General features: G+C 40.2%; 1 protein-coding gene across 5 annotated transcripts in view; it reads left to right on the top strand.

Moving 5' to 3' along the window:
• The first annotated feature begins 376 nt into the window (after positions 1 to 376).
• LOC137503386 (ankyrin-3-like) overlaps positions 377 to 10,652 on the top strand; it is a 45,527-nt gene continuing 35,251 nt past the window's right edge. For 2 of the 5 annotated variants that reach the window (XM_068230987.1, XM_068230983.1), the window contains exon 1: positions 7,029 to 7,829. In XM_068230987.1, coding sequence (XP_068087088.1) covers positions 7,827 to 7,829 — 3 coding nt within the window. In that variant the 5' untranslated portion in view covers positions 7,029 to 7,826. The other 3 variants (XM_068230986.1, XM_068230985.1, XM_068230984.1) reach the window with 3 other exon arrangements.

Here is a 10,652-nt window from a genome sequence, read left to right as displayed (position 1 = left end):
AGCAAGTTCTTCATTGAATCAGTTTTTATTCATGTCGTAATATGGTTTCACACAGGAGAAAGCATGTCATGATTCATTCTCTTTCCTCGTATTCAATCAGACCATGTGTTATGCATGGCATTCTATATTTTGATCTACCTTATTACATACCATCATTCATTTGTGTATCCAGGGAGCTCACCTTCTGAATGCACACTTCAAGAGCAAGGCAATGACTGTAGTGCGCTATTTGTGGTATTACTGTGCTGGTGTATTGTGCTGTGAATTACCTGCCTGTTTCCCATGAACTTGGAAGACTGTTCCACAGTAACAAGTATTGTGCGGAGGTAACGGCCACAGCAGATCTTGTTTTCTGTGGAATAACGTTCCTTCACAACTAATGTTTTGTCGAGATAGCAGCCTCAGCTCTGTGGAACATTGTTCCATGCCAACGAGGGTTCTGTTCAGGTAACACCGGTAGCGTGCTTCTGATACCTTTCTTTGTGTTATTCTGTCAACTTATAACATTTCAAAATATCCCCTCTCAGACTAATAATAAATAAAAGATTGAACACAGATTAACGTATATAAACATATATTTCTCGGTTAATGACACTGAATAAAATCACTTCGTATGACATTTGTGATCAAAGGCTGTTTTAACTTTACCGTTAATAATTTCAAAAACCCCAATCTAAATTTGGGAGCCCATTCAAACTCAACCACTTCAATTTGTACCGGTACCCACAATATACGAAAATGACTCTGCATCATAGTATGCCATCAGTTTTAAAAGAAAATGTGGGAGAAGGCATTGGCATTATACCCAATGCATCCTCAACCTAACCCGGCCATTTCAATCACTACCACAACCTGTCACAGGGAAACGGACATCCATCCTGAAAATATGTTCCTGAAGTGTGTGATCTTGTTCGAGGTGTGATATTTGGTATTGCCTTCTATTTCTTGATTTACTGACCACTGAATCTGATCTTTAAAAAACAGTTGCCAAGTGAAATAATAGAAGTTGATTACGCATATTGTGTGCTAAGTTCATTAATTGCTTCAACTTATTTGTTTTGTGTATTATTTCAATACCTGATTTTTGCAATAATTGTAATGTATGCCATATGCATTCTATGTTCACTGATTTTATGTTTGATTATCCTTGTTTTTTATTGGGTTTACATCACACCGACACAGATAATTCTTTCGGCAATGATCAGATATGAAAGTGCTAGGAGGGGGAAGGAAGCTGTGGTCATGGCCTTAATTAAATTACTACCCTGGCATTTGCCTGGTGTAGAAATGGTAAACACTGGAAGAATGAATGCAGGGCTGCCGACAGTGGAGTCTGAACCCAGGATCTCCTGAATGTAAATCTCAGAGCTACTTTCAAACTGCATAGCGTAATCGCTGGTGGACTATTCATAACATGTTGACTGTTCTTATTAACATGAGCTGATTGTATATGCCCATGGTATTTTAGCACATTCTGTACACGGTCTCACTCTCCCTCTCCCTCCCTCTGTGTGTGTGTGTGTGTGTGTGTGTGTGTGTGTGAGAGAGAGAGAGAGGGCATCACATTAATATTTCCAATCCATATGGCATCTTACGGTTGGACATGATAAAATTGTCCTCTCAAATCTGAGCCAGTGTCACTAAATGCCACATCTTCAAGACATGCGACATGCACTCTTATATAGCCTATCAATGGTTTTGTATAAAATATGTCTACATTTTGTCTGTTTGAATATACTGCATTTATTTTTATTATTTGTTTACTACAATGCATTACAAAAATATGGAAGGTCTAGTGAAAAGTGCACTGGGCGAGTCGGCCGTGCAGTTAGGAGCGCGCAGCTGTGAGCGTGCATCTGGGAGATAGTGGGTTGGAACCCCAATGTCAGCAGCCCTGAAGATGGTTTTCCGTGGTTTCCCATTTTCACACCAGGCAAATGCTGGGGCTGTACCTTAATTAAGGCCACAGCAGCTTCCTTCCCATTCCTAGGCCTTTCCCATCATCGCCATAAGACCTATCTGTGTCGGTGTGACGTGAAGCAAATAGCAAGAAGTGAAAAGTGCAAGCCCTGTGTACATTTAATGCTTCCTAGATTCAGTTTTGTCGTATTTCTGTATGCTAAACTTTTATTGGCACTAATTAATTGAAAGCGCTCTCAGTGTAGTATACTACACTACACTACATGAGCTGTGTGGTCAGAAGTGCATGGCAATAGACTGTACATGAATGATTCTCAAGAAATCTCGCCCCTTTGACTGACTGTGCAACTTGACTCGCTCGTCAAGATATCTGGTGCCATCTAGCAAATACTTTGTTGAGTAACGTTATGCTTTTCTGGTTTTTGATCATGTTATTTTTGTTAACAGAACATATTATCTCGATCAAACTGGAATGTTGGAACATGTTATTGGAAAAAAAAAACAGTTTAGCCCACCTCTACGCACTGGGACTAAGTAGCGTAACATTCCTCTCTGTAGAATTCATACCAATCATGCTCAAAACGTTTTAAGCAAACTTCAACCTACGGGAGTGATGGAATTCCACTTCCATTTAAGGCGAAGGACTCCATGGCAACAATTCAAAGGGGAGATATCAATATTAATGGGGCTTATGGAAGTAGCACTGGCTGAGGCTGCAAAGAGGATGTGTCTGGATGTGTTAAGAATTAATTGTCATTAGAGGGGCAGAGTTAGTATGTAACAGGTTACCCACAATGGCTGGCTTGCAGTCATTGGCTATTCGAGCGTGACATCGTACAGATACTGCTCTCTGATCGCAGGAGTACTTTCCAAAGGAATTTAGTGGTTGCAATATGTTTTGACCAACCAACCAATTATTATCTTGTGTGTCCCCTATACTTGCTCAAATTGACCTTGTAAATAGTAGATAACGAACACAATAATGTACAATACAAGAGCTAATCGTGTTGCAAGACCATCTTTATTGCTAATAGTATTTTAGTCGCCATACTACGCTACTGAAATCCAGTAAAGTATTCTGAGTTAAACAAAACTGTGCATTAAATATGACCAATAAACAAGCAAGTGAATAAAAGAACGAACAAATAGTTCTATTATGATAAAGTGAGTCTTACCTTAATTGGTAAGTTTCTTCATTTTCTTTATCTCCTTTACTTTCCCCTCCATAACGTTGACACATTTGCTTCCACTATTCCCTCACATTTGTTTAAAAGTTTTATGTGTGCATATGTCCTCATTTTCACAAATGTGGCCACCAGATCACTACTTAAATTACGATAACTTACACATATTAAAGAAACTGGTTCTCTTCGGACTGTAAGTCCGTGATAAGAACAAAAACTTTTCTGCATATCTTGTACAGTTTGTAACCATTCAGCTGTCAGCTCCGTAAGACCACTGTATGACAGATTTCGAACCCAGGACCCTGAACAATACGTACTGGCCTATGTTCTTCCTATGCGTCTTTGGAAACCTAAGTGTGGATGAGTGCTTACATGTTTTTTAGCTATCTAACTTGCAATGTAATTCAAACCTTCGTCCCCCATTCCATTGTCAGTTTTACTGGTAAATGTTGGAACAGCATCATATTTGCCTTCTTTAAAATAACATTGAGCAGGAGAATATTCTAACTCACGACACGTTATTTCGCTCTTCCTCAGCATTTATGATGAGAGATATTCATCAGAGGTTTCTGTTCATGTGTTCTTGTTTTTCTCTGTCCGGCTCCATAGCTAAATGGTTAGCGTGCTGGTCTTTGGCCACAGGGGCCCCGGGTTCGATTCCTAGCAGCATTGGGAATTTTTAGCATTCATTGGTTCATTTCTCTGGAATGGGGGCTAGGTGTACATGTTGCCTTCATCATCATTTCATCCTCATCATGACGCGCAGGTCGCCTACGGTTGTCAAATCGAAAGACCTGCACCTGGGGAGCCAAACATGTCCTGGGACACTCCCAGCACTAAAAGCCATATGCCATTTCATCTCATGTATTTCTCTATTTTACTGGTATTATTTCAGAGAATAATCATCCAAAGACAATAAAGAGCATTCATCGGCGTAGGGTGGCCATATAATCCTCCTCGAGAATGGATCCGGGAAAACAAATTCTCAAGTGAATCTTGGTTCAGTCGGTGGGTTAAAATGTACTTATTTCCTAGATTCTGAACTCCTGAGATCAAAAGTTTCAAGGAGGAGATAGTCACAACGATAGCTTTCTGGGACACTTGCTTTACTTTTTTCCCCTTGCAGGTCATACTGTTAATAAGGCCACACATTTTATCTAAAATTTTGTCTTGTTGTTTTAACTGACGACCATACACAGTTTTGCTAGTGACTTTAGAAGTTGCTGGACTGTAGGAATTTGTGAGATGAGCAATCATACACCTCGTACCAGGTATGTTTATATGCAACCCGAGACAAATCAATTTAAGTCAAACACAAAATAACACTGACATAAGAAAGCAGCTATTCACCACAAGGACTAGTCATAGAAAGCACCATAAAACTATAAAATCAAAACTGCAACTCATTTGCACATATTAAAGAAACTCCCATACTACTCACTCACAGTATTACTGCACAGACTTTTAGCAATACTAGCGGTCAAGGTTATTGGTTGGGTAACTGGCTGACTTATAATCAAGCGTAGCCGAAGCCCTCCGATTGCAGAAACCTCAGTTCTGGGCAACATGTTATATACTAACCTTGATAGAGGTGTAAGAGGATATAACAGGGAGTAGATAGGTGATTATAATGTGTTGTTAATATGTGTTAAAAAAGGAAGGACCGGGCGAGTTGGCCGTGCATGTAGAGGCGCGCGGCTGTGAGCTTGCATCCGGGAGATAGTAGGTTTGAATCCCACTATCGGCAGCCCTGAAAATGGTTTTCCGTGGTTTCCCATTTTCACACCAGGCAAATGCTGGGGCTGTACCTTAATTAAGGCCACGGCCGCTTCCTTCCATCTCCTAGGCCTTTCTTATCCCATCGTCGCCATAAGACCTATCTGTGTCGGTGCGACGTAAGGCCCCTAGCCAAAAAAAAAAAAGGATGTGCAGAGTGTGAGGCAGGCTGTTCATCAGTAATAACAAGAATTATAGAAATGAAGAATATGAGAAGGTGATGGGGAAGATAATAATTCAGATAGGAATGGGAAACGTTTACTGGACTTCTGAGCTAGTATGGGATTAGTAGTTGCGAATAGATTCTTCATGCATAAGGCTATTCATCACTTCACATGGGAGGGTAGAGGCACTAGATCCATAATAGGCCATAACATAACCGCCATTGAATTCAGGAAATCTGCTAGGGATGTATGAGTATTCTGCAAATTTTTTGATGATACAGATCTGTCTTGAACTAAGTACATGTAGGCCTAGGATACAGAAAGTGATATTAGTCTGGAGACGAATAAGGATAGAAAATCTGCAGGGCGTGGGAATTAGACACGTACAGTGATATGATAAGTGTAAGGTTGCTAATAATAGACAGGAAGCAGGTTCAGGATAAGAGAATGGGTGGCATAAGGGATGCTGCAGTAGAAACAGCACAGGAGTGCCTAGCGACAACTGTGGGTAAAGATGGGGAGAAGTTAATATCTTGGTGAAATGATGAAGTGAGGTCAGCTTGTAAAGTAAAAGGAAGGTGTATCAGACATTCCAAACCAGGGCTGATGCAAACAGGAAATTGTACGTAGATGAAGAAAAGAGAACGAAATGCATAAATGTTGAATCTAAGCGGTGGTTAGGAGATTTTGGTAAGAATCTGGAAAGGCTTGGCCTAGTGTCAGATATACCTATCTGGTCAGTAATAAGGAATCTTAGAAATGGATGGGGAAAAGGGAAATGAACAGTGTTTTGAGTGAATCAGGTGAATTGATGGTAGATCCATGGGAATCACTGGACAGATGGAAGAAATATTTTGATAATATTGTCATTGTAAAAGGAAATCATTTTAGTTGACATTGTGAACAACCGATCTCATGGGGATCAGGACAATGATGGTAGCAAAATTACGCTTGAGGAGGTGGAAAATGTAGTATATTAACTCCATTGTCATAAAACAGCGGAAGGAGGTAAAATTAGACATACCATGGCGAGATATATTGCAAAGGCAGGGATGGGCAACACCCTAGTTAACACACTTCACATAGTGCTCAAGGAGACTCTGCAGTGGGTGAAGCATTTTTTTACTTCTGTTCTCTGCTTAATTCAGGGGATTACCAGAAGGAGCATCTTAACGTGCTCTGAACTGTTACAAAAGGTTATTGCCATGTGGTGGGTATTCGCTGTTGCCGTAGAAAAAATGTAAAAGGGGTCAGGGGGTGCAGTTCCCCAGAGTGATTACTGTTGAAACAAAGTAGTTCCCCAGGTTAGAGATTTGACATGCTGGGTGATCGTTACTAAAATACTTTCTTCCTTGCTGTCTAGGCAGTATGTGCTGCAGCATAGATAAAAGGCCCTTGAAGGGAGTGTGGCCCCACTATTCTCATGACAGAGTGGCTTGGATTTCCAAAGATCGGTTAGTCTCTATCACAGCCTTTTCTTGTGAATCTTGTGATTTTATTCTGCGTGAGTTGGTAATGGTAGCTGTGAGTTACAAGGTAATGCCAGCCATGGTCAATTTAAAGTTAAAAACTTCATGATTGTTCCGTATTGAATAGAGAAATAAGAAGATGTACAATATTATAGGGAAGGATCCACCTTTCAATACTCTGTAGTAAGTTGAACTAAAAAGTAGTTACAACCTGTTTATTGGGACCGGTTTCAACACATCTCAAGTGTCATCATCAGCCAATTAGCGAAGATCTTAAAACAACTAATATATTGAACACAGGCAAAAAATTAACATTGTATCATATCGTAGCAATTCAGTTAATGTTCAAAACACAATAATCACAGTCAAGAGAGTGAACAGAACATCACTATCTTGCGCCGAAAACAAATATAGTTGAAGTTCATAAGCAGATCAAGTATGCACTTATGTAAAGTCGTTGCTAGGCAGGTCTTGTAGGCATTTGTTTCTCCGGCCGAAGAGTAAAAGGTGAGTTTACCCTTTGTCCCACACAGAAACAAGCTACACCAAAATTTATTTTATTTTATTGTATGTTTAATTATGTGTAGCAGAAATTTTTATCATACCCAGTTAAAATTTTAATGGAGGTTCAACAAAAAAAAGTGCCAGTATTTTTCCATTTCCAATGGAGCACTCACTTTGGAAACACATAACTTTAAGAAAATTGATCTGATTTCTACCAAACTTTAACACATCTTAAAGCAACTTATTGTTGATCTGTATACCAAACTTTTATTTCATCTGATATTTGTGAAAATAGTTGTACATTTTGTGAAACAACATTTTCTAATTACTGGGTGATCATAGCAGTAAACAATTTGGCTTATTATGAAGCTCATGAGAATTTTAGTCTAAAATTGAAACTGCCTTTTGCCTGCATGCAGTTGTTGATTTTATATTGATTTACATTTAATAAGATGTGAATTCAGTGCCATAAAGATGGAAAATCATGAAAGTATGTAATATTTGTGTGTTTCTGTGGTCACCTTTCATGTTAAACAACAAATCTAGATGTTAATAGCTTGTTTTTATTTTCACTATTACTTGCTTGTTCTGTTAGTTCTTTTCTGCTGAAGTTGTATTTACCAAATGATTGGGACTGATCCATTTGTTCGTTCTTTATAGGGTTTTATACTTAGCTCTACATACTTTTGAATACAACAGTTATTGTGAGAGAAGAGATCAGCAGTGACCCGTGTCCAAGCTGTCTATCGGCCATCACTTCCTGCAGCTAGTGTTATCATTTTTGCTCCGTGGAACTTGGAAGAAGGACTATGGTAAGTCTTTAAGGCTTTTTGGCCTCATTAATTTTCATACCTGTAATGTTTAACCCATTACAAACTGAGTCTAACCAGCATCTTATTGATCTGCTACATTTCTTTCCCTGTATGTCTGAGTCCATTATTCTTCTTGGTAACCGATCATCCTCCATTCTCCTCATGTGACCCCACCTATTATGCTGGTTTACATATTTATCAAATAAGTTCATTCCTAACTCGGCATTTATCTCCCCAAATTCTGAGTACCTCCTACCATTGTTCCCACCTGTCTGTACCAGCAATGATTCTCACTCCTTTCATGTCTGTTATTTAAAAACGAATGAATAATATATCCCAAGTGCACCAACTTCACTCTCTTGCAGCAAAAATCCTCTGAAAACAGACCAGTGTAGAGATAGTTTGGGCTGGGAATGCTTTCTGACAACTGTGAGCTACTTGCAGTAACTTTTCACTAGCAGGGCCATAACTCAGTGTTTTATCTAGATATAAACTGCTGTTCTGTAGCAACTGGTATTCCAATTCTCAGGCCACTTACTAGATCAGTCAGCTGCTCCCCATCATTCACTAGCTAGGATGTGACTGCAGAAGCCTACACCATGAACTTATGGTTTTCCATGGTTTCCCATTTTCACACCAGGCAAATGCTGGGGGTGTACCTTAATTAAGGCCATGGCCGCTTCCTTCCAACTCCTAGGCCTTTCCTATCCCATCGTCGCCATAAGACCTATCTGTGTCGGCGCGACGTAAAGCCCCTAGCAAAAAAAAAAAAACACCATGAACTATTATTGTTATCATTATTATTATTATTATTATTTATTAATGTAAATGTTAAGACATGGTGACTAGGTTAAGATTTAACAGGTTAACCGCAAGGTCTCTATAGAAAGTAAGCCCAGTTTTCACAAACCCACAGTTCAGTAAAATTGTTGTTAACGTACTGATACACAATGCTCGTGATATATTTCCAGATGAAAATGGGAGTGTTTGTATCTTGGAAGTAATCTATATATGTATATATAAAAGTCATTGTATGTATGTGGGTGGGTGGGTTTGTACCACATCTCCTCCCAAACCATTGGAGCGATTTCAACCAAATTTGATACACTTATGACTTGGTATCAGGAGACAAACCCCGTAGGGGTAAGACATCCCAAACACCCCTGGGGGCGGGGGTGCAAGGGGGTCATATATAAAAATAAATGAAAATAGTGTCGAATCCATACTTTTCGGGGTCGCTGAGATGAATAGTGACACTCCAATTTTTTTAAAGTCCAAGTTCAGCCCCCCTTTGTGGTGGGGGCGAGGGGGGAGTGATATATACAAATAATCGAAAGAATACATAGTTCTTCATAAAAGGAAAGAAAAATTCCACCTAAACAATACATTTATTTTCTTGCAAAGTATTACAATCTAGATTCCTTTTATGAAGATTGGTAAATGTCAATACGGAAAATGGAATTCATAAATCAAGAATACATAGTTTTCGGGGTCGCCAAAGTGAATAGCGACACTCCGGATTTTTAGTATCAGGAGACAAACCACGTGGGGGTAAGACACGCCAGGAACCCTTAGGGGCGGGGGGCGAGGGGGGTCATAAATAAAAATAAACGAAAATAGTGTCAAATCCATACTTTTCGGGGTCGCTGAGATGAATAGTGACACTCCGATATTTTTAAAAGTTCCAAGTTCAGCCCCCTTTGGGGTGGGGGCGAGGGGGGAGTGATATATACAAAAAATCAAAAATAGTGTCAAATACATAGTTTTCGGGGTCGCCAAAGTGAATAGCGACACTCCGGATTTTTGGTATCAGGAGACAAACCACGTGGGGGTAAGACACCCCAGGAAACCTTAGCGGCGGGGGGCGAGGGGGGTCATATAAAAAAATAAATGAAAATAGTGTCGAATCCATACTTTTCGGGGTCGCTGAGATGAATAGTGACACTCCAATTTTTTTTAAAGTCCAAGTTCAGCCCCTTTGGGGTGGGGGCGAGGGGGGAGCGATACATATAAATAATCGGAAATAGTGTCGAATACATAGTTTTCCGGGTCGCCAAAGTGAATAGCGACAATCCGGATTTTCAGTATCAGGAGACAAACCACGTGGGGGTAAGACACGCCAGGAACCCTTATTGGCAGGGGCGAGGGGGTCATAAATAAAAATAAACGATAATAGTGTCGAATCCACACTTTTCGGGGTCGCTGAGATGAATAGTGACACTCCAATTTTTTTTAAAGTCCAAGTTCAGCCCCTTTGGGGTGGGGGCGAGGGGGGAGTGATATATATAAATAATCGAAAATGATGTCGAATACGTAGTTTTCGGGGCCGCCAAAGTGAATAGCGACACTCCGGATTTTTGGTATCAGAAGACAAACCGCGTGGGGGTAAGACATCCTAAACACCCCTGGGGGCGGGTGGGGCGAGGGGGATCATATATCAAAATAAACGAAAATAGTGTTGAATCCACACTTTTCGGGGTCGCTGAGATGAATAGTGCACTCCAATTTTTTTTAAAGTCCAAGTTCAGCCCCTTTGGGGTGGGGGCGAGGGGGGAGTGATATATACAAATAATCGAAAATAATGTCGAATACATAGTTTTCGGGGTCGCCAAAGTGAATAGCGACACTCAGGATTTTCAGTATCAGGAGACAAACCACGTGGGGGTAAGACACACCAGGAACCCTTAGCGGCGGGGGGCGAGGAGGGTCATATAAAAAAATAAATGAAAATAGTGTCGAATCCATACTTTTCGGGGTCGCTGAGATGAATAGTGACACTCCAATTTTTTTTAAAGTCCAAGTTCAGCCCCTTTGGGGTGGGGG

This window comes from Anabrus simplex, chromosome X (assembly GCF_040414725.1).
Source record: "Anabrus simplex isolate iqAnaSimp1 chromosome X, ASM4041472v1, whole genome shotgun sequence".
Lineage (NCBI taxonomy): Eukaryota > Metazoa > Arthropoda > Insecta > Orthoptera > Tettigoniidae > Anabrus > Anabrus simplex.
This window is presented reverse-complemented; position numbering and strand designations above follow the sequence as displayed.